General features: G+C 35.7%; 2 protein-coding genes and 1 long non-coding RNA gene across 7 annotated transcripts; 2 read left to right on the top strand and 1 right to left on the bottom strand.

The window, feature by feature from the left end:
* Window positions 1-3,955: 3,955 nt before the first annotated feature.
* LOC112743485 (uncharacterized) lies at window positions 3,956-7,201 on the top strand. Its single transcript, XM_025792697.3, has 7 exons — window positions 3,956-4,259; window positions 4,630-4,879; window positions 5,394-5,591; window positions 5,682-6,339; window positions 6,435-6,523; window positions 6,602-6,661; window positions 6,871-7,201. Exons 1-7 carry the CDS (start codon window positions 4,080-4,082, stop codon window positions 6,897-6,899), a joined length of 1,464 nt encoding a protein of 487 aa, XP_025648482.1. The 5' UTR covers window positions 3,956-4,079; the 3' UTR covers window positions 6,900-7,201.
* A 313-nt stretch (window positions 7,202-7,514) lies between these two features.
* LOC112743487 (fructose-1,6-bisphosphatase, chloroplastic) lies at window positions 7,515-10,296 on the bottom strand. The gene is made up of 4 exons (XM_025792699.2): window positions 9,412-10,296; window positions 8,610-8,840; window positions 7,999-8,505; window positions 7,515-7,818 (listed from the first exon to the last, which is right to left on the bottom strand). Exons 1-4 carry the CDS (start codon window positions 9,835-9,837, stop codon window positions 7,747-7,749), a joined length of 1,236 nt encoding a protein of 411 aa, XP_025648484.1. The 5' UTR covers window positions 9,838-10,296; the 3' UTR covers window positions 7,515-7,746.
* LOC112743488 (uncharacterized) lies at window positions 10,204-17,082 on the top strand. Of its 5 annotated transcripts, none has more exons than XR_011870987.1 (9): window positions 10,204-10,502; window positions 12,930-12,978; window positions 13,305-13,370; window positions 13,510-13,578; window positions 13,670-13,792; window positions 13,922-13,971; window positions 14,053-14,148; window positions 16,507-16,681; window positions 16,839-17,082. It is a non-coding gene; the product is annotated as an uncharacterized lncRNA (long non-coding RNA). The 5 variants fall into 5 exon arrangements; XR_011870988.1 differs by having other exon boundaries at window positions 13,281-13,370; XR_011870989.1 differs by lacking the exon at window positions 10,204-10,502 and adding an exon at window positions 12,602-12,627.
* The last annotated feature ends 10,716 nt before the right edge of the window (window positions 17,083-27,798 follow it).

Here is a 27,798-nt window from a genome sequence, read left to right as displayed (position 1 = left end):
ACCTAAGAAAACATAAGATACCTAAAGGATATCCAGCAATCCTTGTTCGACAATGAATTTTATCACTGGTTCCTCGATAATGAATGCACTAGTCGTATTTACCCCTGTGTTCTCGGGTCATTTTTTTAAAGCCAGTAATTCACTCCTAAGGCTCCTTTAGAAGGGTCAGGCAATCGATCTGCGAAGCCAAGAAAGGCATTAGGAAAAGAAAGAAACTTGAAATGACGTGTAAAAGATTTCTTTTGTGCTAAAGGATCTCGAGTAAAAGCTTGTAAATAACGCTCGAGATATTTATATAAGTGTGTTTCCTTATTCTTTTCCGATACCTCTAAGGCCTCGTTGAAAACATACCTTACCTTCCTAAAATGCCATTTAACCTTGTAATACTTCTCGAATTTAATAATTTTTTCGACATGCTCACCTTTAGTCTTCTTTGATGCTGTAGTAGTCTGCGCAGCAGGAAGGAGTAAGTTAGAAAGAGCTTGGTCAGTCGAAGTGCAATGAGATGCATAAGAAGCCAACCACCACTTATGGAAAGAAGACGTTGATAGAAAGCAGCGAGTAAGGTCAAGCCGTTGATATTGTCCACTCATTCTTCGATGGTTCATGTCAAGAATTTGGTTGAATTCCTTTAATCTCGACACTTCATAATGAATCATTTGTGCTTCGGGGTCAAGGTATAGTTGAAAAGGTGGTTCTTGTGCCAGTCCAAATTAGCGTGACACATATTGAGAAGAGTAAGTAACTAATTTCTTTTTCAAGGCCATTGTCGATTCATGTGGAAGTCCTACTAGGAGGATTTGAGGAGTTAATGTTCGAGACCACAAATCATCAACAATAAATTGGTTTTCTGGTTTGGATTTGGTAAAAGAATGAAGATACTTGACCGAACTACAGCGATAGGTGAAAGGATTGGGATAGTAAGAAGTGTTATCATCAACCTTGATATCGAGAAGTAGGGCAATAAAATGACAAAAGGCATCAATGACAAACATATTTTTTATTTTGACCAAGACAAAAGAGAGAGTCAAATAGCATCAAATGGAGTTTTTGAAATATCAAAAGAGGAAGCTGTGAATCGAGGTTCAAGTATAGCCTTTAACCATAAATTTACAACCCAAAGTGGACCAAATGGGTTAATCTAAGCTTCACCTCGACGAATCTCACTGACTACTAAAGACAAAATTTCATACAGTTGACCTAAGATTAAGGAAGGAAAGTCAATATATTTCTTATGGTGAAGCATGATAGCCAAAGATAGGTAGTTGTTCTTCTGAATCTGAATAGATTTCGAACAAAAAACAAAAGCATTGAGCCATAGAAGTAAAAAATCCTCGCTGTCGATGATAGGGTCATTTTCAAACATCATCAGGGTATTTAGTAGACCATGATACACATTCCCATCAAGAGGAATGTCAATCAAGGCAGACACTTTCATTAGAGTGAAACCCATCATCCCATATGAAAAATGAAGTTGTTGGTGGCAGGACACCAAAAGTACAAACTAGCTCCTAGAAGGAGTGTAGTATATGACAAATCATAAGTAGCAAAGTAATCCCTATCGACTTCCAAATAGACTTATAGGAAGGAGATAATCTCGACATCAAGTCGAAAGAAAGGAACTAGACTCCTTAGGAGGGGCAATTCAGAAAACTCGACTAGAAAAATAAGAAGACTAAATGTTTTTATAGAAAATTAAAGGAAGATGCTCAGGTGGAGTTGGAAAGAAAGAAGAAATGGGTTCAATTTGTTCTTGAGTACAAGAGGCTAGTAACCTTGAAATGAATGAATACTTGGCTCCTCCAAAGATCTATGGTTTCAACATTTGAATTGGGGGCTTTCAAGCTTCCATTGTCGTTATAAAATTGTGCCATGTCAGCTATCAAAGAGGGAGGAGGAATAATTTGAACATCATCGTCTTCCTCGCATTGTTGAGGAAGCTGTTGAGCAATAGTCACCGCACGAGGTGCAGAGACTGCTATAGTAACAACAACGGCCGGAAGGGAAGAAGATATAGAAGCCGTGGTTTCAAAAGCAATTGAGGAAGTAATCGTGGCAATGGTTGCAATGGTTGCGGAAGTAGAAGATGCAACAGTAACAGAAGGTGAGGCGTTTATTGAGATTCCATATGAAAATGGTAGAGAGAATAATGAACAAAAGGGATTTTTGTTTCAAGTGATGAAAATGATGAAGGATGAAAACAATGAAGTAATAATATCCTTAAGATGATTTGAAATATAAAAAATGATGAAAGGCCCATTAAAGTCCATAGAGAACGTTGCGTATTCTTAGAAAAACGTGTGTAACACTTCAGAAACTACATAACTATCTTTTCAAGTTATGAATTTTAAATCTGGCACATGATTAGCATGTGATTGAGTAAAACTTATCATTTCACTTTTGAAAAGACAATTTTTAAGGGGCAATTTATTAATACAAAACATTTTTGACATAATTACTTTGACCATAGTGAAGCGAAATATTGACTACAGCACGCAGGATATTCGTTGAGTCAAAAAAGGCTTAGGTAAAAATATGTTGAGGATACGTAGGTTAATTAAATGTCACATGGTAAATAAGAAGACGTGGGGCTATTACTTGGAAATTAAGGTCCGTGGAGGTCAAGATGAGATTATGGGTAAGAATAAACTGAAGCTAGATCATGGAAGAGAGAAAAGAAGAGACTAGATCGTGGGCATTAGCAAACCAATATAGTGGTCTATAAACAGGAGAAGCTCAGAAGAAATCAGGGATTTCAATTTGAAACACTTCATAATTACACTAAAGCTTTGCAAATTTCAAGTCACACTGACGTGAAGGAGAACCATAGAGTGTAAGTGCGTGTGAGTGTCTGGAATCAGTTTTCAATTCATTTTCTTTTCTTTAAGTAGTTTACTTTTCTTTTCTTCAAGTATTTCGCTTTCTTTTAATGCCAAATTTACTTTCTTATCTAATTAAAGCTTCATTTATTTTGTATTTCCATTTATTGTTGTTATTTACATTATTTGATCCAATTTATATTCAATATTTCATACACAAGTAATCATTCGACACATACACTTAGTAAATCTCAGGTAGAGTTCCCTCTTTTAAGAGGAGTCGTATTTGCTCCCCAAATTGAGATCTTAGTACAAACTTGATTCGATACCCTGTCGAGATTACCAAAAATCAAGCGAAGCACTCTTTAGATATATCACTGTAAGATAAATTAGTCTTCCTTTAAGATGACAAAAAGATTAATTTATCTGACCAGAGTAATTCTTGAAGGCTTATAGAAAATAAAAATTGATGAGACCAAAACATCCGATTTAAAATTCTAAGATTTTATTTTCTGTTTCTTCTGATATTAGATTTTGTTTTGTTTTTTTTTTTTTTTGTTATTCACGATATCTTTCAGCCCGACAGGCAAAAGATAATCAATCGTTAATCTGAGCTCCATGTAACGGTTTACTGCTGGCTAATGGGTTACTGCATGCAGAAGACGGGATTCAAATCCCCCACACTTATTTAAGCGGACGAGTAAATTAACCACTCGACTAACCCAAGTTGGTTTTCTAATATTAGATTGTTGTTGACTGTTAAGGGAGGATGATAGGGTTTCTTTTCCCTGTAATATCGTTTAGTTGTTTTTTTTATTTGGGCTCTACCCTTGTTTTTCCAAATGAAATGGAAATAGGAAACAAGAATAGTTCCCTGTTGGGCTCTTCATAAGTCCATACTCAATAGTCATGACTCGTGAGTCTTATGACCATAGAACAAATCGGTTAAGTTTGGTGATCATTAAAAAAAAATAAAAGGAAAGATCGAGTTTCCACTGACTCGCACATATTTTATTTTGCCGTTTACCGCCAAAACAAACCCAACAAAACACTATTTCACCAAAAAGAATTATATTGTGTTCAAAAACAGTCTCCCGCGTCCTTTGTTATACACTTTCGCTCCTTTTTTCAACACACTCTCAATGCTTAATTTATAGCTTTCTTTCTTTCTCTCTCCATCTCTCTGATCTGAGTGAGACTTTCATTTTCATCTTCCTCTTCATTTCACTTCTGTGAGCCTTGAAGAGAAGAAAGAAAACGATGGCGGGAAAGCCATCCACCAAAGGCAGAAAGGTAGAGACACTGGGGAAAGGGAAGGTCACACCAACGCAGATCGCGTTCATCGTCGATAGGTACCTTTGCGACAACAACTTCTCGTCCACGCGTTCCATCTTCCGAACTGAAGCTTCCTCTCTCATCGCCAATTCACCCATTAATGAGGTATATATTTATATACAACACCTTTTGGTTTTTTCCCCTAAATTGCTATGCTGATTTGTTCATTTGTGCTTTTTATTTGCAGATCCCTTTTGTTTTTCTTTCATTTAGTGCGGATTTGAGCATTTAGGGTTTAGTTTTGTTTGGTCACATAGTTGGAATTCTATCACACATGTTCAAAGCCTTATTTTATTTTACCCCCAATTTCTTAGCGGATATGTGCACCTGGGTCTTCATTTTGGATCATAAGTTCGGTTCTTTATGACATGTATAGAATATGTCACTCAAAATTGGTATATTGTTTATTTTTATCATGAAGTACAAAACCCTTGTTCATGTTAATAGTAAACTTGATTTTTTTTTTTTATTTCAGGCACCGAAGACTCTGTTGACTTTAGGGGAGATGCTGGATGAGTACATAAGCTTGAAGGAGCAGAAGGTGATGTTGGAGCAGGAAAGGGTTCTTATGGAGCAAGAGAAAAATCGGGTTCAGATGCTGTTGCACGGTATGCAGAATGTCATGAACGCTTTCAATGCCAGTGGAAACCTCTCAGCTCTTCCGGCGAAATCTGCAGTTGCTCTTGCTCCTTCTCAACCAGCTTATATTAACAAACCTCAGCCAGGTTGCTTCCTTTGTTCCCATCTAACTTGAATTTTGTTAGTAGTTCATACTTCATATGTATGCAGGTTTTGTGTGGCAGCTATTTCTTCTATTGAAAATGTACTTTTTGTGATTAACCAATGCTCAAATTTGGTATTCCATGGAAGATCATGTTTTAATTAATGTGAATTATGGCATGTAATGTACTAAATAAGAGAAAATAAAGGCAACCGATATGTTTGTAAACGGTACATTACATGCCATTTTGTTTTATTTTTTCCTTCCAAATTTTGGTTCTGAAGAATAATGGAGTGGAGACTTGACTGTGGATATAAGCTTATCTTGGTTATGCTGTGATAAGAAAATCATGCTAATTTGCAGTTGCTTCAGTGCAACAGATATCTGAAAAGTGGATTATAGAATGTAACTTTATTTTGTTTTTCACTGAAAATTGTTTTAATCTGCGGATGTTAGCTTCTTTCAATTCAATTGTTTACTGACCTTACATGATGACGATCTTCATGTTGTTTACTTAGGTGTACCTTCTTCTGTGCAAATCAAATCGCATATACACTCACTGCCTCCGTCTAGCAATACAAATTCAGAGGGTGGAAACTTCTCAACATCTGCGATGAATGTATCCGACAGAAAGAGAAAGGATACTAAAACAGATGCACCTTTAGCTGTGAAAAAGTCTCGTGGTAGGTCAACCAACAAGAAAGTTTCTGTCCAAGGTATAGCTAATTAGCTATCTCCAAAAGGGTCTAAAATATATGCCAATCTTGCGAAAACATGACATTTATTTGCTTTATTGCCATTTTCAGGTCCAAATGTGCTACCGCAGCCTGATAATACCATTGATTCTCAAGTAGTAGGTCCACCAACTTCTTCAATTCGTTCTTCACCAGAGAACTGTGTGCCGAGTGGATCACAGGCTCAAGGATCCAATATTGCTAAATGCTTATTCGACCAATCTTCACTCCCTCCTACTAATAATTCACAACCACCAAAGACACCTACTAGAAGAATAACTTCATCCCAAAGTGGTACACATATCTCACCTCCTGAGATTTCTTCAGTCTCGGGTTGCAATCAAGAGGCTACTCCTACGCGCTGCACTGTGATTTCAACCAAGAGAGTTATGGTCAGCCCTGCGAAACAGATGGCATACATAGAGATGAGCCATTGCATTTCACCTCTGAAGACAGGTTCTGACAAATTAGGAAAGAGAGATCATGTGAGAAGCAGATTGGACTTTGGTTCTGATATGCCAGAGGGCTTGGACAAACAATTGTCTAACGAGGTTTCTACGTCTGAGTCTGAGAAGGAACTGGACATGTTTGACATTGAGTTCCCAAATTTCGATGCTTTAGGAATTGACTTCTCCTTCAGTGAAATGTTAAATGATCTAGAAATACCTTGTGATGGCATTGACTTCAGTTGCCAACCAACATCAAGCCCTTCCATTGAAAATGCTTCAGGGTATTCTTTCTTTTGATGCTATAATAACTATTAAGTTCCTCTGTAATAATAATAATATATCTAACTTTTCATCTCATTATTCCATTGTCAAGCAGCTCACCTCAAGAATGCAATGACACTAATGCTTTAAATGAATTATCAACTGTTTCTGAAGTCCTATGTGAGAAAGATCTGAGAATATTAGGTAATGGAGCTCATTTTTTTCGATCTTATTTTGTATTTTTTAGCGAAACACAATTTACTGATCTTTTATTTTTTACAGGTCCAGATTGTATGACAGCAGTGAAATCTGTCACAAAAAGCATAACAGTTATTAGCCCTGGTAAATTCATGCTTCTATTGTTCTCATTCTCAATTTTATTTTAAACCCCAGTAATTTATTTTTCTAAACTAATACTGCATTTGTTTCGAAATAAATGTTTGAAAACAAATTATTCCTGGTTACATTGATTTTTTTAATTATGAGAAATGAAAGTGACACTTATTTTGCAAATCCAACAATATTAACTCATCGCATTATTGTTGATGCAGAGAAAAAGCGGGAGCAGTCTCTTGATTAGAAAAATTGTAAATGAGTGACAATTTGAAGAATGACTCAACCTGACTTATTACTGATCCCCGCTGGAGAGATATCTGACCGTTGCTCCAAATAGCAGTTCTCTGAAGTTGCACTGGAATTAGGATAACATCATTCATTTAAACCTAGATTACAACCTTGCCTTATTTGGTCAAAGTTGCAATCATCAATCTTTAATCTAATGTAGATATCATACTACTTTTTTGTGTGCTACTCACTTAATCTTGGTAACTATGTTTGAGTATTGTAAACTTGCAAGTAAATGTGGTTTTGGATTTGGATACACTATACATGCCAGGAAGCAAATCTAAAATAGTTGGTTTTAGCATTAGTTTACTTGTAATATACACTAGCATAAATATCTAGGTTAATCCACTCCTTAATCTGAAACCATGTCTAGTGTTGCATATATTAGTGCCTTACAGTCTTATAACTGAAACCCAAGAATAGGTACCAACTGTTCTAAAGTTAAGATCTTGATGCATATATTTTACATAGAAATTAGATATGCTTTTAGACCACACCCTAACGCCCTAACATGGTTGCTTCTGCCAAATGCCAATGCTATAAATAATAGCTTCATTGGAGAACCCAAGGCTTGTGAATTGGTGTTATATTGAAAAATGATTCTGATGAAACATTATTCACTGTTTCATATTTCTTGTCCATAGACCATAGTAATATGAAGGTACATGGAATTTTTTTTTGTTTTTTCTTCTTTTCTCTATTTGCTACAAGGGGAACAAAAAAGAATGTTTCCTTAAGAAACAAAACCACTTGATTATAATAATTTAAGAACAAGTTAACTGCTTTTGCACTTTACATATCATTTAAGCCAAGTACTTTTCGACCTTCTCCACCTCCTCTACACTCCCAATGTACAGGGGAACACGCTGGTGAATCTGTTCAATGAAAACAATAAAATAAAGACAATCCAATAACAGGATGAGAATAATTTCTATTGGTTAACACGGTATGAACTATGATAAGCAGTGAATGTATAAAAACAGGTTGCTTTTCCTTATAATATCTGTGTAAGACTTTTTTATGTTGAGAATTAGTCGAAGTTGATGAATGCTTACTTCCGTTGGTTCAATGTCAAGTATTCTCTGATGACCATCTGAACCTTTTCCGCCAGCTTGTTCTACAATGAAACTCATTGGAGCGCATTCATAAAGAAGCCTAAGCTTGCCATTCTTGCTTTTCTTGTCTCTAGGGTACCCATAAATTCCACCATACAAGAGTGTCCTATGGAAATCCCCAACCAAACTACCAATATATCTTGCAGAATAAGGCTTGCCACTAGGACCAGGGTCCTTAAGATCATCAATGTATTTCTTTAACTTGTCATCCCAAAGCTGGTAGTTACCTTCATTGAATGCATATATTTTCCCTGCTTTGGGAATCTGCAGGTTTTCTTGAGTTAAGACGAATTCGCCATAGAGCGGATCCAGTGTGAAGACGAATACTCCTTTTCCGATTGTCAGGACGAAGATTATTGAGCTTGAGTACATGCAGTAACCGGCTGCAAGGAGGTTGCTTCCGGGTTGGCACACATTCACAATACACCTTTGTTCTGCTTTGTCAAGCTAAAATAGAAGTCCAACCATTGGATTATTAAAATTTATAACATGACATTATTTCATGTAATTAAAACAAAATCTTTTCATCCAAATTTAAGAAGACAACTTACTGTGGGATCATCCTCATCCCCAACGTCAGCAAGGCACTCATCATTGGGGCTATAGATCCCAAAAATGGAGCCAGTTGAGACTGCAGCATCAATGTTAGATGAGCCATCAAGAGGGTCAAACACCACAATGTAATTCCCTGAATAACTCTCTTCCACTGCCACTGGCACATCCTCTTCCTCTGACGCTATGATCCCTGTCCTCCCACTTGACCTCAAGCAGTTTGAGAACACCTGAATCAAAACATGCAAACACTTACAATCTTGGAACCTTTTTAATAACATGAGTTCAATAAATGAAATACACTCCACCCAAAAGTTGTGTTAGTAATAATTTTTCCATTTAAGATATATTCGCTCTGTCTACAGATAGTTATAATTTGAGTAATGTAATTTTTGGTGGGCAGTTATAATTTGAGTAAATGTAATTTTTGCCCAGTGACCGTTTGCCTAGAAGACAAAGCGCTCTTTTACAATTCGAAAATCCTTAATCCGTCTCTAATCATTCAAGTAATTGGTCTAAGCGACCTTTGTAAACCATAATATATAGATATGTGTTCGGGACTGTTCAGACCAAGGGTCTCTTAGACCAGTAATTTTAAATGGAACTTTGTTCTTTAGACAAATGATCAAGATTGAAAACACATATACTCATTATTGTGACAAAGTTGATATGTCTTTTTATCACTTTATTTAAATATAAAGAATCTAAGAATGGACAAATTTGTTAAACTGGCAGTAGGGAGCAAAAGAAAAAAAATCAAAATAAAAATTGCTGAAAAGAAGAAAAGAGGGCATCACTGACCTCATTTGAAACAACATCAAGCTTCTTCTGGTCTTCACCTTGAACATTGGTTGCACCCTGAACACCGGTGAGGTTTGAAATGTTAGCTCTTTGGACCAAAGAAGCAATCTGCTTGCACGCCATGGAAATGCTAGACAGAACAATAGTAAGCTCAGCATCAATGACTCCTTCTAGCTCCTGCTTCAGAAGCCAGCTAGTAAGAGTATAAAGCTCAAACCCACTACTCCTCTTCTTTGTCTCTGTTGGTGGTGCTTCACCAGCAACAGCCATGCACCTAACTCCGCCATTCTTTCTCTTACTACTGCTATGTACCGCTGATTTCGTGCCAAGCACATCGCATAGTTGGAAGGAGGAGAGGCGTGAAGGGGTGCTTGGCTTTGAGAAAATTAAGCGCGAGGATGCTGTTGCTGCTGCCATAGCTACCATGGTTTGGTTTTGGCTATGGTTATTGCCAACTTTTAAATCTTTCTTTTACTGATTTTTTTTTGAAGTTTGAAAGTTTTGTTTTTGTTTATGCACTATCTTTAATGTGCTACTAGTGGTGTAGTCAGCACTACATGGATTGCGTTGTAAGGTATTGAAGGAGGGAAGGAAGAAAGAAAGCGAATGTAAGGTCAGCAATGATTTTGTGATACTAATGGTCCCACTTATCCTTCACCTATATCATTTTCCTTTTTGTGATTTTGTGATTGTAATTCCTTCTCGATTCCGAGAGCATGCCACTAGGCACTAGAGTGTCTTGTGTGTTTGCAACTTTGTATACAAAATAAATAATTGTACGGTGGATTTTTTAACTGATGTGAACCTTATATTGGGTGGAATGGTGGTGTGTTACTACAAGAATTGTAAAGCGTTTTTATTTGCTTTAATAATATTATTCATTTTGATTTTTAACTGACGGCCAGTCGGCCATATTGCCGATTTATTGCCCAAACTATCAGAATACCGTCACTTCTCTTCCCCACTCACTATTTTGCCACTCACTGTTGCTCTTCTTCACCTTTCTGATCTACACTAACTATCGCTGCGCGCTCACCATCGTCGTCTCTGCGCTCAGCATCGTCCTCTCTACACTCATCATCGTCGAGAAGGTATATATTCACTTTCATTTGATTATAAAGTTTGAGAGGGTTAGGATTCCGATTTTAGGATTTTAATTTGGGAGTTTGGTACAATAATCTGTAAGATAGGCATTTGTGAATTGTGATTTGATGAACATGCAAGCTATCACTATAAGAAAAACGCTGAATACCATTGGATTTATCGTCGGATTTAGCATCGGACATTAGCGTCAGGTTTATTGATGGATTTACCGTCGGATTTGGCTTTCCGACAGTGAATACATCGGTAATAATTGGAGAGAAAAAAAAGAAAAATTGGTGCGATCATATCCGTCGGTAATCCAAATTAGTGGAACGCTGTGTTTTGATCATTCGCAAAATGTTACCATCAGATTTATCCACAAGTAAATCCGACAGTAATCTTGCCCTAAATTCAAATTGTGAACCCTCTCACCCTCATTTCTCTCTCCCCCTCCCCCACAAACCGCCTCCAGCAGCCCCTCCACCACCATCGGCCACCACCAACAGCGTTCAAAGACTGCGTAGACTCCTTATGTCGTGTTGGTCACTCTATCGCCGCCGTTTTCGTTGCTCTTCCATTGCTCCCACCGCCACTGGTCCCAATGTTGTCACTATTGCTCCTTGTGTTGCTGGAGCTGCTTCCTTCCTCCCTCCAGAAATGTTGTCCTTCTCCTTGTTCCTACTATTTTTTTAATTTATTTAAAAAAAATTCTAAACCCTAATTTATCTAATTTAATTTGTTATGTATTAAAAATTTTACAATTTGGATATTTGTATTAGAGATTTAACTGTTTTTCAGATTTAGTTCATATATTAGTTTAGATTTAGGATTTTTTTTAATTCTATTTTGATTTAGGATTTTCTTTAATTCTGTTTTGATTATTCTATGTTTGAAATTTTGGTTTTTGATTTTGAATTTTGTTTTGATGATTCTGTGTTTATTATTCTGATTTCTGTTTATTGTTTTGATTTCTGTTTTGTTCTATAAGTGTAAGATCTCCAACTGCATTGTTCTAATTTATGTTCTTAATTAATTGATTATTGTTAATTTTCTGAGTTAATATTAACTTGTTTATTTTCTGAGTTAATTATTGGCTTATTGTTTATTGTTGTTAATTTTTTAAGTTTATTATTATTCGAGTTAATTATTTTCTAAGTTAATTTGTTGATTATTGTTAATTGTCTGAGTTAATCTAAAGTTATTTATTTTCTGAGTTAATTATTAGCTTATTGTTTATTGTTGTCAATTTTCTAAGTTTATTATTATCTGAAGTAATTATTTTTTAAGTTAATTAGTTGATTGTTGTTAATTGTCTGAGTTAATCTTAACTTATTTTTTCTGGGTTAATTAATGACTTATTTATTGTTGTCAATTTTTTAAATTTATTATTATCTGAGTTAATTATTTTGTGAGTTAATTAGTTGATTGTTGTTAATTGTATGAGTTAATCTTAACTTGTTTATTTTTTAGTTAATTATTGACTTATTGTTTATTGTTATTAATTTTCTAAGTTTATTATTTTCTAAGTTAATTAATGTTGTTAATTGTCTGAATTAATCTGAATTTGTTTATTTTCTGAATTAATTATTGACTTATTGTTTATTGTTGTTAATTTTCTAAGTTTATTATTATCTGAATTAATTGTTTTATGAGTTAGTTAGTATTGTATTTTCTTATTTGTTAGTTTAAAAATTATTGAATTTAAATATTTAAAATTATATATTAATTTTTAAACAATTTTTTTTCAAAAATTTAAAATTCAAGTTTACCATTAGATTACCGTCGGTTAAATATGTCAGTAGTTATTAATTTAATTATTAATTAATAATATATTATTTTCGAATTTTTTTCTCGATAAATCCGACAGTAAAAATAATCAGTGGGAATTTTTTATGGTAATTAGTGGCGGATGAAAAAATCTATCGGTAAACAATTGCCGGCGAAGTTTATATCGTCAGATTTATTCCAATGATAATTCTGATGGTAAACATATTACCGATGGATTTTTTAGTAATTTGTCGGTAAATTCGACCGTACTCAATATTTTTCTTGTAGTTTATTATTGATGAACATGCATGCTATTTATTTATTTCCATCCGCCTCTGCTCATGCTTCTTGCCTCTGCGTATTTTGGTTCGTTGTCTTTCGCTGAATTTATACATGTTTATTAATATTTTAACTACAAAAATTTAACAAGTGCCATGTTCATAGCTTGTTTGTATTTCATAGCTTGTTGTGTTCATCATCATGCAAAAATCGTGTGTCAGTTGGGTTTTTAGTTTGGAAATTATGGTATGATTCAGTAGGGAAAAGAAAGTTTTTTTCCAGTACTATAACTAATGGTTTGAGACTGAATAATTATGTAACTCAACGTGATTAAACTTGTTAGATCTTCAAAATGTTTGTGTTGTGCGTGATGATGTGCTGTAACGCAGGTGAACTCGTACCCAAATGTTCAAGGATTTACTGTAATAAGAAATGGAGGTGAGGACTTCGTGCAATCAATGGTTGTTGTCATGGAATCTGTAATCTAACAGGCCATTCCCATAGCATAGGCCAAATAGTAAACTGAATTCCTTTGTTCAATCTATACCCATCTGGAAGTATGTCACATTCTTTAATCTTATGTTGGCTATTGACAAGCATGTATTCATGAATCTTGATACAAGTTTCATATTATAGTCACGACTAGCACACTTCTCAATAACCTTGTCCTTATGTGGAATGTGAATTTTCTGCTTGAGATTTCTCTATTTTTTATTGAATGGTCAATTTTTTATTGATAGGTGATGAGTGTCAGTTTTTCACAGGTATGGAGATATGTTCTTTTTGGGTACTGTTGATGCTAAGGGAATTTTCTTTACTCTGTATTTTTTGTAAGTTGTCTGGTTTTAGGCACCACTTGACAGTGGCATGTTGCTAGTTGCATATTTGCTGAAATTGAATGTTTTTATTCTTTGAAACATTCTAAAGCTCTATTTTTGAATGATTGGAACTGATATTACTATATTGAAGGAAATAGGAGAAAAAGAAGGCAAGTATTATGCCATACATGACTCTAGCTTTACCTGACTTTTTAAGACTGTAAGTCCAACTCCCTCTCACTCTGTCTCTGTGCATTATTTCTTACTTGATTGCGTTTAATCTGAAACTCTGAAATTTTTTTATGCTATAGACCATCTCTAAAGTAGTGAAAACATATCAACCTGGTGCAATAGTTCTCCAGTGTGGAGCTGATTCATTTGCTGGAGATCGTCCGGACTGCTTCAATCTCTCTCTTGATGGTGCATATCTCCCGGTAAATTTTCTTTTCTATTGAAAGTGTCATTGTGTGTTGGCTCATCTGTACCAATACTAGTTAGTACCCATTTCAATTATTTGGTGGCTTGGCTTGATTAAAAGATTAACTTTTGATGCTTCTTTACAGGTCATGCTGAATGTGTCAAATTCATAAAGAAATTCAATTTGCCCTTGCTGGTGGGTTTATATCATTTTATATTTGCCTTAAATTTACTTATTATTTTGATTCAGATATACATGAGTGGACTTCTGCCATAGGTCACTGGAGGTGGGGGGATACACAAAAGAAAATGTTGCTCGGTGTTGGGCTATTGAAACTAGAGTTTTCCTAGATACAGAGCTAGTGGGCACATCGTATGTGGCTTCTCAACCTTTGATTAATAGTTTATTTATTTGTATTTTTTCATTAACTTCGGTTGCACTGTTTTTGTTTGGCACATGAAATTTCCAATTTATATTACTAATTTAATTTGGACTTGTGCGCTTATGGTGTGCAGTAAAATGTTTTTGATATACAGCTGGTTGTTCTTATTATCTTTTGCTTTGAAATGAATATAAAAACTTAAATAGCAAGTCATATCTCAGCACCATAAAAATGCAAGTCTTGAAAAATCTTCCTTGCATCCAACATGCTCCAAGTGTACAACTCCAGGAGGTATGTTTGCCCCTGAAACAGGAACATTCATCTAGTTGAGACCTAAACTTTGTTGAAAAATATTTCATTTTTAGATGCAGTGCTCTTATGAATGTGGTTAAAAATCAATCAATTTTCTTGGGATTGAGGGTTTGTGTTCAAGTGTTGGGGGATCTAATTTATTTTCCTAAGACCCACTTGTAGATTGGGGAGAATGGAATGCACCAATGGAGTGGGAAGTCGATTATACAATTAACTGATACAGTAAATATGGTTAGGCTAATCCGCATTTAAATTACCTACGACACTAATCTAATACAAAGGTTTTGCATGCTTATAAACTTGGAATATCCAGTCAATCCTTGATGTTGGAGGCACTCTTTATTATGATCATGTTTGCTTACATATATATCATTATTACTATTTTTCTAATTATTTTTACTTACTTACTTATGTCACTCTTTTCAAATGATTGTTTGCTTAATTCCAAATTATTGGTTAAGCATATCAAGATATGCAAACATAGAACCAGTATCTAATAAATAGCTAGGATTTTGCACCTAAATAGAAGATTTTGATTTTTAAATGAACAAGAGAGAACTAGAACAACCTTGGTGAAAGGATCAAGACTATATGCTTTACTGATTTAAATATTTGAAAACCCCTCAACTTGCTTATTCTTTGGCTGGATTTTTGGCTTGGAAGGATTCACGTTCTGACTTGTAATGGGTATCCAAATTGTCATGGTTCTTTTTATCTCTATCTCTCATTCTCGTCACATCTTTGGGGATTAATGTTTGTTCAAATTTGTTTTTTATATTAAATCCATGCACTTGTCATGTGATGACTTAGGCCTAATGATTTCAACATTCTTAGTTTATATTTATTCTTACTTTCTGGAATTTAGGGTTTGTTTGGATGGAAAGATGAAAATAGAAAGGAAGGAAATAGAAAGGAAAGAAAAGAAAGGAAAGAATTTGAATGTATTTTTATTTTCTCTTGAGTTGTTTGGATGAAAGGAAAATGAAAAGAAAGAAAAGAAAAGAAAGAAAAGAAAAGAAAGAATAATTTTTTTTGTTTGGTTAGAAAGAAAATTAGGGAGAAAGAAGAATGAATTAGTAGTAAATGATATTTTTGTCCTTGTATTTATAAAAATAGTATTTTATGTATATGATTTATGAAAGGACAAATATAGAATAATGTTTTTGGGTTTCATTTTCCTCTCAATTTTCTGTCCATAGTTGGAAGGAAAAATTTTGAGTGGGACCCACTCTTAATTTTAAACTGTTTTAGTTTTCCACTCAAAATTTCATTCCAAACAAACAAAGGAAAATAAACGTTTTCCCTCTCACTTCCTTTCTTTTATTTTCTTTCTCTTGATTTTCAATCCAAACAAACAATACCTTAGTGAAGAGTTGGTTTTGAAGGAGAAAATTGAACAGAATAATCTAGTAAAGTCAATTAAGGATGAAAACTCTCCAAATAAACAAGAGGATGCTGCATCCGACTATGGTTAGTGCATTGAGCCCATATATTTTCTTCTTGATAGTTGAATATAAAGACGATAAAGAAGGCATTAATTTTTTATTTATGTTCCCTTTATATATCATGCTTTCTCCTTCTACTTTGCTTTCTTCTTTACAAAAGAAGGCATTAACTTTGATCTAAGTTAGAATCACAACAAGGATTGCTTTGGTTTTTTCTTTTGATTGATATTCAAGATGGAAGGTTGAGTATTGAATACTACACTCTTTTGGGTTTTTTTTTTTCAGTTTGTGATCTTATTATTTTGGTTTAGTTAATTTCTATTTATACCTTTCTTTTGTGCAAATAAATACCACTACTTGATGACTTTTGAGAATGATTAACGTTAAGAAATAAAACTAGTTAGGAAAGGGGCTAAGAAATCAAAAGCTAGTTGCACGTTGCACCTTTAGAAGACTTTTTTTAAAAACTTCTTAGAAGTGCAAGTATTCTTGCAATAGTCCCGCCGATCTCCTCTTCCTCGCTGGTGGCAGTTATTCTTCCTTCTAGTATAGTGAGATCTTTGTTCTTCTTGTTTTTTTTTACTTTGTTAGTTGTTGTTGATTGGAGATTCGAAATGTTTGTGAGAGCGAAGAGAAGAGGAGAGAAGATGTTGAGAATTAAGAGAGTTCCCACTGCTGTTTCGAATTATCAAAAAAGAGGAGGGGGAGAGACTACTCACCCTGTTGGAGGATGGGTCACAGTTGCCTAAAAACTGCTGCATTTAAGGTACATAGTTCTATCATGCTTCTTTTTATTATTGCTGTTTAAATATATTTGTGGTATATAAATATAATTTGTATGATATATTAAAATGAACCTGATTACACATTTTGTGACATTAATGATTTATGTACATCTAGTAATGTTTAACAAAATTATGCAGGATAACATTGGCTAAAGGAATTTAAGATGCTGATGATAATGACGGATTTCTTTGAATGTTATGTCTTGTAATCACCAACAGTGATTTTTGGGTATTGGTGTTTATGACGTAGGGTCTTTGAATTTTTATTTTTTATGTGGTTATTGATAGATATCTTTAGATAGTTTGTCTATTTTTATATAGAAATGTTTATTTTGGTGATGACATTTTTAAATATGTACATGAAAGAGTCTAACAGCGAAAACAACACAAATATCCAATACAAGAATAATATGGAAGCACTCACAACACAATATGATAGCAACTATGAACAAGCAAATATAACAAGGCAATAACAAGAACACACCGATATTTTAACGTGGAAAACCCCTCAATGTGAGAGGTAAAAACTACGAGTCGTCCAAACCAATGAAATAGCTCCACTATAATCAAATGAGGTACAAGAGAGTCTCAAACAAAGAAAAAACGTGCATATAACATTATAACCAGCCAAAATATCAAAGCACCAAAACTTACAAATGAGAAGCAAGAAGATGAAAAATACCCAAAAAATAGAGCTGCGGTCCGAAGCCTATTTCTCCTTCTACAAACCTCCAATTTAAATCTCCATCGTTAAGAATGAAGAACAAGCTGAGAAGAAATCTGCAATCCAAATTTCACGTCGATCCAATGGTGAAATAATGAGAAACTACTATTCAAGGAAAACCTATTTTCTCTCTTGCGAAGCCAATTTCTTCCACTACAGACTTCCAATCAACATCTTCACCATCCATAATGAAGAACAAGATGAAAAAAACATGCAACTCAAATTTCAAGCCGATCAAACGGTGAACAAATGAGAAACTGCCATTTGAAATTTACTGTTTTGCATAAAAATGGAAATTCTGTTTTTTCTCTTTTCTCTCACTTTGTGGCTACTCTCTCACACTCTCAAAAGACCCCAAAAAATCTGATTAGGGTTGAGACACTAGGGTGCAAGAATACACCCCCAAAAAGTTGGGTTTGGGCCTCACAAAGGAGAGAAAAAGCCCAATAAATACCCCCCTTCTCGACTAGGTGGAGGCCCTCACCATTCCGGCGATCAAACAATATGTTTCAAACTTATCTCTTGACAATGCTTTTGTCATCATATCAGCACCATTGTCATCAGTGTGAACTTTCTCAAGTTCCAACAACTTAGAATCTAACACATCTCGTATCTAGTAATATCTAACATCAATATGTTTAGATCTTCCATGAAAAGTAGAATTCTTAGCAAGATGAATAGCACTTTGACTATCACACAACAACATATAACGGTCTTGCTTGAAACCAAGTGCTATAAGAAACTTCTTCATCCACAACAATTCTTTACATGCTTCAATTGTTGCAATAAACTCTGCCTCTGTGGTAGAAAGTGCAACACACTTCTGTAACATTGACTGCCATGAAATAGCTCCCCCTGCAAACTGGACCAAATAACCTAAAGTAGACTTTCGAGAATCAATATCTCCTGCCATGTCTGCATTAGTAAAGCCAACTAGCAAAGGTTTCTCACCAACAAAACTTAAACTCAAGTTAGTTGTACCTTTGAGATATCTCATAATCCATTTAACAGCATTCCAATGTTCTTTACTTGGATTAGAGAGAAAACGACACACAGTACCAACTGCATGAGCAATGTCTAGTCTAGTACACACCATAGCATACATCAAGCTTCCAACAGCTGAAGTATAATGAATTTCATCCATTGCTTGTTTCTCCTCATCAGTGGTTGGACACTGTTTGGTGCTCAACTTAAAATGAGGAGCAAAAGAACTAGCAACACATTTGGCATCATTCATGCCAAACCGTTGAAGCAACTTCTTTATGTACTTCTCCTATGACAAATAAAGCTTCCTGGAATCTCTATAATGAGTAATAGTCATGCCCAAAATCTGTTTGGCAGGACCCAAGTCCTTCATAGCAAAGAATTTGCTCAACTATTTCTTCAACTCATTAATCCTCAAAGCATTCTTGCCCACAATCAAAATATCATCCACATAAAGCAAAAGAATGATAAAATCTGTAACAACCCAATTTTCAACATGTCTAGATCATACCGGAAACTGAGCGCTACCAATTTGTCTTCCAAATTATTATCTATTATTTATCATATGAGCCTGATTCGTTGTTAAAAGCGTAGTTAATTTGCGAGGTGTATTTTTTTTGAAAACGTTTGGATTAATAGACAGAATCATTTATAATCAATTCACAAATAATAACAGATAAAACAGTTATAAACAACCACACATAAATACATCACAAGTAGTTGACAACATTCGGTGATTCAGCCTTTATTAGAATATAGACTGTTAGTTAGAACACCCCTAGATATAGCTAAATAATATCTATATACATGTATATACATACAACATCCCAGGTCCTGACCTGTTCAAGAGGTCCCTAAGCTAGCATCTAGGCTAGCCTAGACTCTATACTCACCTAGTCCCTCTAAACTACTAAAGCGAGGGAAAGTACGTTCTAGGTCTTCAAAACTCAAGTCAGGTGGAACGTCATCAAAAGATAGAACATCATCTGCTACTCCTCTGCACGATCAGACTTTTCCACAGGATGTCTCTCTGGTACCTCATGAAGTAGCCACACAATAGGAATCTCGTACACAGGATTTAGGTTAAAGTGCGCATACGAACGGGGTGCAGATGTTGGCTGGTCTCATAGTATATACATATAATCAGAGAACGATATTCACCCTAGACTCAGAAGACTTTCTAGAGTAGAATCCTCTTCTTGCGAATGGTCATCAGCGAACTATGGTAAGGTACTCTTACTTCCATCTGAAGGGGGAAGGGAGAGAGAAGGGGTAAGAACTGGGAGTTTTTAGTAGGGTCGGGGTTATTAGTTACGTTCATTAATTCTATGTTGTTTAGTAGACTATTAGCAGAATACAAAGAAGCAGTAATTAGAAAACACAGATAAGTAGAGAAGATAGAGAAAACAGATAGCAGAACACAAACAGAAGAATACAAGAAAATAACACAAGCGCAGACAATGGAATACAAACAAGGAAATCATACATTCATACCACAATCATAACAAAGGAAATGCGCAACCAAGTATGATGCACGTCGAGCCCTAGCGCAGGTAATAAGCTCATCTGTCGGTTTCTACCTGCTCCCGACGTAACCCGAAGCAGCTGAAACGGGTATGGTTTTCCAGTCAGCATAGGTACAGTTCTCACTAACCGACGTATGCGTCATATCCTCTGTAAGCAAACTCTGCCTTACAGGTGGCGGCATTCCAGCCGTGTATGAAATCATATTCTCTGTAAGCAATCCTTGCCTTACAGGTGTGGTATTCTAGCCGTGTATGAATTAATATCCTCTGCAAGTGATCCCAGGTTATCAGTTGCAGGTACAGCTCTCAATAGCTGTGTAACACTGGAAAACGTTCTGTGGTCGTACCACTATCTATCTGACTGCCTTCACGCAGCAGATCATTACATAATCATTCTCATTATCATCATTCATCATCATTCTCATTATTCATCATCATTTTCACATTCTTATGCAGTACCTCTTTCTTTCTCTGTTCAATCAAACTGTACAAACTTTACATCTTTCACTTTTACAATATCCTGGCTCAAACTATTTCTCTTTATCATATTATTCTTTTCTCTTTGTATCTCTTTACTTTACTCTGGTTACTCTGTGCTCTGTGTTACTTTATTCTGCTCTGATTTCTCTGTTTAACATGTGTATTTAAAGCTTATGTAAATTTCAGTATGAATAGTTAGCCTGTCCCAGGTATAGGTTCATTAAGTCTATACTGAAACAGTTTAACTTTTCATATAACACCTAACCCTAGTCGCAACTCAAGTACTAACGAAGTTGCCCTAGTTCGTTCACTAGTCTTTGTCTATTTTTCTGTCATTAAAATTTTACAGACTTTTTCTTTGGTTTTTATCTTTTCTTTAACTTTTTATCTTTTCTTTATCTTTGACTCACTATCATGTTATTACCACTCCCTAAGTATTTTATGAAGGTAATAATGAGATTCTGCACTTAAAGTTATCTTTCTAAAGCTTTTACAAAAAACTGTCTTTTCTGTATTATTTTATTATTTTTATTAAAATATTATTTTTAATTAAATATTATTATTTAATATTTTATTATTATTTATTATTTTAATACTAAATTTTCGAAAATTAACTTACCTTTTATTTTTAACCTTTAAAATTCACTTTTTACCACCCGTAACTTTTAATATTTCTACTTTTACCACCCTAACTTCCAGAAATTACCATATAACCCCTTAAACACCAAAAATTTTACTTCCTTGCCCTTTCTAAGATCTAAAAGGTGTTCTTCAATGTTCTTCACCACACTCAAAGTGTTCTTCGTGTTCTTCGTATATTCTTCAAATTCTTTCTCTGTTTTTACCCGTTTTTCAGTCTTTTCAGCAACCGATTTTTACCAAAATTCAAAATAAATTTCCAGCCACTAAAACCCCATCTTTTCTACATGATTTTAACACAAATTTAACCTTAATTTAAGCTATAGGGTTTCGTTTTCCAGCAGCCACAAGAACACACATTCATAGCTTGAATTTCATCAAATTTCATTAAATTTTCACCAAAATTTCAACAAGAATTACTCATACAAACAATCAATTTCAAGCACAGCCAAACCATATCATAATCACACAACTCAAACACAATCAATCAAGATTAAATTCGTCAATCCCTACCTGGTTTTGCTGCTCCTAATTCGGTTAAACTTTCAGGTGGTCCTTAAGCACTTTTTCCTCCTAAATCACATCAAGAACAACTTTAAATCCAAAAACTCTCAACTGATCAAATCTCACTCAGTATGTTAGGAAGAGATATCTCACCTTAGACTTGCTGGAAATTCACGTTTCTTGGCCCTCAAGTCAAGTTAAGCATGATTCCTAAGGAAGAACATCAAGAAAATACATGTTTTGCATGGTTTTCCTTGAAAACCGAATTGAAATGGGAAGGAGACAGCCATCTCACCTTATTTCCATCCTTGATAAGTTACATGGTTATGTAGAGGAAGAAGAGAGGATCATTTTGGTGAAATCGGAGTTTTGATTTGAGTTTTAGTTCAGAAGAAATCAAGCTTTGAAGATTAAGTGTTCATGAAAGTTTCTCTCTTTTCTCTCTTGTTATTTTCGGCCAAAATGATGAAATGAGACAGCCTTGGAGGTCTTGGGGGAGTAAGGTGAGTTGTGATTGGTTGGCTTGGAGGTGGATTAAAATAATATTAAAATATCTCTGGTGTACAACTACTAAAACTAGGTGTATCGGAACACTCGTAAAAACATCTCTAAAAATTATTTTCTGATCTACTAGCATAAATGACACTAGTAACATATTTATTATGAGAATAGAACATGTATAATGAGGCCTTAGAATTGCTAAATTCATCAGAGAGTGCTAGTGCTAAGCTACACCAGTAAACCGTAAACTCGGTTAAACCGATTTTCTGTTTTTAACAAAAATAGACCAAGTAACCTTATAATGTCATTCAAGCATTTTTTAATACTAATATAATGATAATATTATACTATTATCTCTCTCCTCTCATGAATCAAGTCCGGTTCGTCAAACAGAGACTATTTACGAAAATCAGAATCAAAACTGCCAACCGATACGGTTCAAAAACAAGGTTCTTCGCGATTGCATTATCGAGCTTGCCTCAGAGGAGGTTCTAACTTAAGGATGACATAATTGATAATGAGGATTGAGATTCTTGATGATATAACAGAGGTGTTCCCTTTACTGATCTTCCGGAGAAATCCGTACTTTCAGAAAAGATCTCATGTACTCGAAAATCAGGGTTGTTACATTCTACCCTCCTAAAAGAAAATTTTGCCCCCAAAATTTTAGTTACCTGAGAACAGATGCGGGTAATCAGCTCTCATCTTATCTTCCAATTCCCAAGTGTGCTCTTCTTCTCCTCTTGGTTCCCATGCTACTTTGACTAAGCGAACAGTCTTGCCTCTTAGCTGTTTATCACTTCTTTCTACGATCACTGGTGATGCTTGATATGTCAAATCATTTTATAACTATATTATTTCTGGTTGTGAAACGTGACTCTCATCGGGAACATATTTCTTAAGTTGCGAGACATAAAAAAAATATCATGAAGGTTTGATAAATAAGGAGGAAGGGCTATTTGATAAGCTACTAGACCGACTCTTTTAAGTATTTGGAAAGGTTCTATGTATCGTGGGTTAAGCTTTTTAGTCTTAAGGGCTCTACCTATTCCATTAATCGAAGTTACTTCTAGAAAGACATGGTTTCCCTCACTAAACTCTAAGGGTCTACGTCTATTATCGGCATAGCTCTTTTGATGGCCTTGTACTGTCTGGATCTTCCGACGAATCTCCTTTATCTTCTCAGTAGTTTCTTACACTAAGTTTGGACCTAAGACACTAGCTTCCCCATCGTCATTCCAACACAATGGTGTCCGACATCTTCTTTCGTAGAGAGCTTCGTATGGTGCCATCCCGATACTTTATTGGCAACTATTGTTGTAGACAAATTCGACCAACAGCAAATACTTATCCCAGCAGCTTTGGTTGTCTATCATACATAATCGTAACATGTCTTCTAACGTTTGGATTGTCTGCTCTGATTGTCCGTCTATCTGAGGATGGTATGCTATACTCGTGTGCAATTCTGTTTCCAATGCTTTCTGAAAAGCTCCCCAAAATCTAGTAGTAAACCTCGAAACTTGATCTGAGACAATTTACGAAGGTATCCCATGTAGTCGTACGTTTTCTTGAATATATATTCGTTCCAGCCTTTCTAGAGTATAGTCAACTCGAATCGGAAGGAAGTGCGCTGACTTTGTCAACCTGTCCACAATTACCCAGATGGTATCGTGTCCTGTTGAGGTCCTTGGCAATCCCGTGACAAAATCCATAGTAATCTGCTCCCATTTTCATTGTGGTATTTCTAAGGGTTGTAGGGTTCCTGACAGCTTCTGATGTTCCACCTTCATCTTCTGGCAGGTTAAACATTTTGAGACATAATCAGCTACTTCTTTCTTTAAGCCCGGCCACCAGAACATTTGTTTCAAATCTCGATACATCTTTGTCACTCCAGGATGCATAGAAAATCTACTTTGGTGAGCTTCAGCAAGAATCTTTTGTCGTAATTCTCTAGAGTTAGGCACACAAATTCTGTTCTTGTACCTCTATAGGCCACTACGATCTTGTCTCACAGCTTCTGGTTCTTCTGTGTTCATCCGTCTCAGCATCGTCATCATTTCTGAGTCCTGTGCTTGTGCTTGCTGAATACTAATCTTAAAATCTGATGTTATACGCAATTGGGCCAAACGGACTCCACTTGACGTCTCAGTCATAGCCAACTTAAGGTCCTCAAATTCCGCGAGTAATTTTTCTTCCTGTATCATCATCCAAGAGATACTCAAATTCTTCCTGCTTAAAGCGTTTGCCACCACGTTCGCTTTCCCTGGGTGATAACTTAATTTGAAATCATAGTCCTTCAAAAATTCCATCCACCTTCGCTGTCTAGAATTCGCACTTTGATAGTTTATCATATAACTTCCGAGTCCTCAGTGTCTGCAATACAGTCCTTAGATGCTCTTCATGCACTCTTTCTGTCTTCGAATAGATGATAATATCGTCTATGAAAACTACTACAAACTGATCAAGGTACGGGCGGAAAATACGATTCATGTAATCCATGAAAATCGTAGGAGCATTAGTTAGTCCAAACGACATAACCGTATACTCATAGTGACCATAACGAGTTCTAAATACAGTCTTCGGTATATCTGATTCTTTCACTCGAATCTAGTGATAGCTCGATCGCAAATCAATCTTCGAGAACACAGTTGCACCTTCCAACTGGTCCATCAAATCATCTATCCGTGGAAGTGGATACTTGTTCTTGATAGTGTCTTTATTTAGCTGTCGGTAATCTACGCAAAGTCTGATTCCACCGTCCTTCTTCTTTACTAGCAATACTGGAGCTCCCCAAGATGATGCACTAGGACGAATAAATTCCTTTCCAAGTAGCTCATCCAACTACTTCTTCAACTTTGCAAGTTCCAGTGGTGACATCTGGCACGGTGCTATGGAAATCGGTCCGGTTCCAGGTACTAGTTTAGTGCTGAATTCTATCTCTCACTAAGGAGGAAACTCAGGTATGTCGTCTGGAAAAACATCAGGAAATTCCTTCACCACTCGGATTCGTTCTAAGCTTAGTTCACTGTCATTCGAGCTAGCCACTAACAGAACGTATCCCTCATAATCCCTCCCGTCTAAGGTAACTCTTACAGAATTCAGATATAAGGTGTGGGACAGAAATGGTTTAGTACATAGACTATCAGATGGAATAACAGTAGTTCTTTTAAAATAATCAAGGAAAGCATGATACTTAGATAACCAATCTAATCCTAAAATAACTTCTAAACCACATAGAGGTAAACAGATTAGATCGTGTATAAAAGTCCTGTTCCTAATAGCGAATGGTACTTGCAGGCACACTAAACTGGTTAAAGCATTTTGGGATACAGGTGTATGGACAATCAAGTAAAAATTCAATTTAAAGAAATATAATCCTAACTCGTAAGCAATAGTTAGAGAAATAAAGAATGCGATGTACCCGAATCATACAGTACAGTTAGAAATCGATTCTTGACATAACACTGACCTTGAATGAGGGCGTTCGATTGCACAACATCGTCAATAGTGATAGCAAATACTCGTCCTTGTTGTTGGGTTCTAACTGAATTTTGAGTAAATCCCTTCAGACAATCCTTGGCAATATGTCCAAGTCGCAATGAGTGTACCCTTGAACTTAGGCGGATTAACCTTCAGAAAAGTCGCAAAGGTCATAGGTCTTTCAGGATGCCCTAAGTTATTCTCATCATTCCCATTTCTCACTTTAAGACGTTCAACAGCCCTAGCCGCTGTTACCGCAGCTTCACGCACTACTTCAGCCGCGTTGTTCATGGTAGCCATAAACGTTTCCTGTTCCCTCTCGTAGTTAACATTAGGAATTCCTTCCCGTACGCCTCGTCTCCGTGAACCCATTGTAGTCCTGTTCACACCAAACAATCATTGTTAAGGTGATCAGTCTTAACACTTCAAGTCAAGTGTGAACATTCCCAAAATGAAAACACAGAAACAATCATGCAACATATATCATTGGGATATCCTATACGCATGAGACACACAACAGAGTATGAAATGAAGCATAGTCAGTCCACTCCCCAGGCTCTACTGGGAACGAACTGCGCTGATACCAAATTGTAACGACCCAATTTTCAATATGTCTAGATCATACCGGAAACTGAGCGCTACCAATTTGTCTTCCTAATTATTATCTATTATTTATCATATGAGCCTGATTCGTTGTTAAAAGCGTAGTTAATTTGCGAGGTGTATTTTTTTTTTGAAAACGTTTGGATTAATAGACAGAATCATTTATAATCAATTCACAAATAATAACAGATAAAACAGTTATAAACAACCACACATAAATACATCGCAAATAGTTGACAACATTCGGTGATTCAGCCTTTATTAGAATAAAGACTGTTAGTTAGAACACCCCTAGATATAGCTAAATAATATCTATATAAATGTATATACATACAACATCCCATGTCCTGGCCTGTTCAAGTGGTCCCTAAGCTGGCACCTAGGCTAGGCTAGACTCTATACTCACCTAGTCCCTCTAAACTACTAAAGCGAGGGAAAGTACGTTCTAGGTCTTCAAAACTCAAGTCAGGTGGAACGTCATCAAAAGATAGAACATCATTTGCTACTCCTCTGCACGATCAGACTTTTCCACAGGACGTCTCTCTGGTACCTCATGAAGTAGCCACACAATAGGAATCTCATATACAGGATTTAGGTTAAAGTGCGCATACGAACGGGGTGCAGACGTTGGCTGGTCTCACAGTATATACATATAATCAGAGAACGATATTCACCCTAGACTCAGAAGACTATCTAGAGCAGAATCCTCTTCTTGCGAATGGTCATCAGCAAACTATGGTAAGGTACTCTTACTTCCATCTGAAGGGGGAAGGGAGAGAGAAGGGGTAAGAACTGGGGAGTTCTTAGTAGGGTCGGGGTTATTAGTCACGTTCATTAATTCTATGTTGTTTAGCAGACTATTAGCAGAATACAAAGAAGCAGTAATTAGAAAACACAGATAAGTAGAGAAGATAGAGAAAACAGATAGCAGAAAACAAACATAAGAATACAAGAAAATAACACAAGCGCAGAGAATGGAATACAAACAAGGAAAGCATACATTCATACCACAATCATAACAAAGGAAATGCGCAACCAAGTATGATGCATGTCTAGCTCTAACGCAGGTAATGAGCTCATCTGTCGGTTTCTACCCGCTCCTGACGTAACCCGAAGCAGTTGAAACGGGTATGGTTTTCCAGTCAGCATAGGTACAGTTCTCACTAACCGACGTATGTGTCATATCCTCTGTAAGCAAACTCTGCCTTACAGGTGGCGGCATTCCAGCCGTGTATGAAATCATATTCTCTGTAAGCAATCCTTGCCTGACAGGTGCGGTATTCTAGCCGTGTATGAATTAGTATCCTCTGCAAGTGATCATAAGTTATCAGTTGCAGGTACAGCTCTCAATAGTTGTGTAACACTGGAAAACGTTCTGTGGTCGTACCACTATCTATCTGACTTCCTTCACGCAGCAGATCATTACATAATCATTCTCATTATCATCATTCATCATCATTCTCATTATTCATCATCATTTTCACATTCTTATGCAGTACCTCTTTCTTTCTCTGTTCAATCATACTGTACAAACTTTACATCTTTCACTTTTACAATATCCTGGCTCAAACCATTTCTCTTTATCATATTATTCTTTTCTCTTTGTATCTCTTTACTTTACTCTGGTTACTCTGTGCTCTGTGTTACTTTATTCTGC

The sequence above is a fragment of the Arachis hypogaea genome, chromosome 14, assembly GCF_003086295.3.
Source record: "Arachis hypogaea cultivar Tifrunner chromosome 14, arahy.Tifrunner.gnm2.J5K5, whole genome shotgun sequence".
Taxonomy (NCBI): domain Eukaryota; kingdom Viridiplantae; phylum Streptophyta; class Magnoliopsida; order Fabales; family Fabaceae; genus Arachis; species Arachis hypogaea.
Note: the sequence above shows the minus strand (reverse complement) of the source record. Positions and strands in the feature narration are given on the sequence as shown.

Excerpts from the sequence above, each read along its gene's own strand:
- LOC112743485 (XM_025792697.3), top strand. The coding sequence starts at position 4,080 with ATGGCGGGAAAGCCATCCACCAAAGGCAGAAAGGTAGAGACACTGGGG. Across the intron at positions 4,880-5,393 it reads TATTAACAAACCTCAGCCAG|GTGTACCTTCTTCTGTGCAA; the intron begins GTTGCTTCCTTT and ends TTGTTTACTTAG. Across the intron at positions 6,524-6,601 it reads GAAAGATCTGAGAATATTAG|GTCCAGATTGTATGACAGCA; the intron begins GTAATGGAGCTC and ends TATTTTTTACAG.
- LOC112743487 (XM_025792699.2), bottom strand. The coding sequence starts at position 9,837 with ATGGTAGCTATGGCAGCAGCAACAGCATCCTCGCGCTTAATTTTCTCA. Across the intron at positions 8,841-9,411 it reads TTGATGTTGTTTCAAATGAG|GTGTTCTCAAACTGCTTGAG; the intron begins GTCAGTGATGCC and ends GTTTTGATTCAG. Across the intron at positions 7,819-7,998 it reads TTGACATTGAACCAACGGAA|ATTCACCAGCGTGTTCCCCT; the intron begins GTAAGCATTCAT and ends TTCATTGAACAG.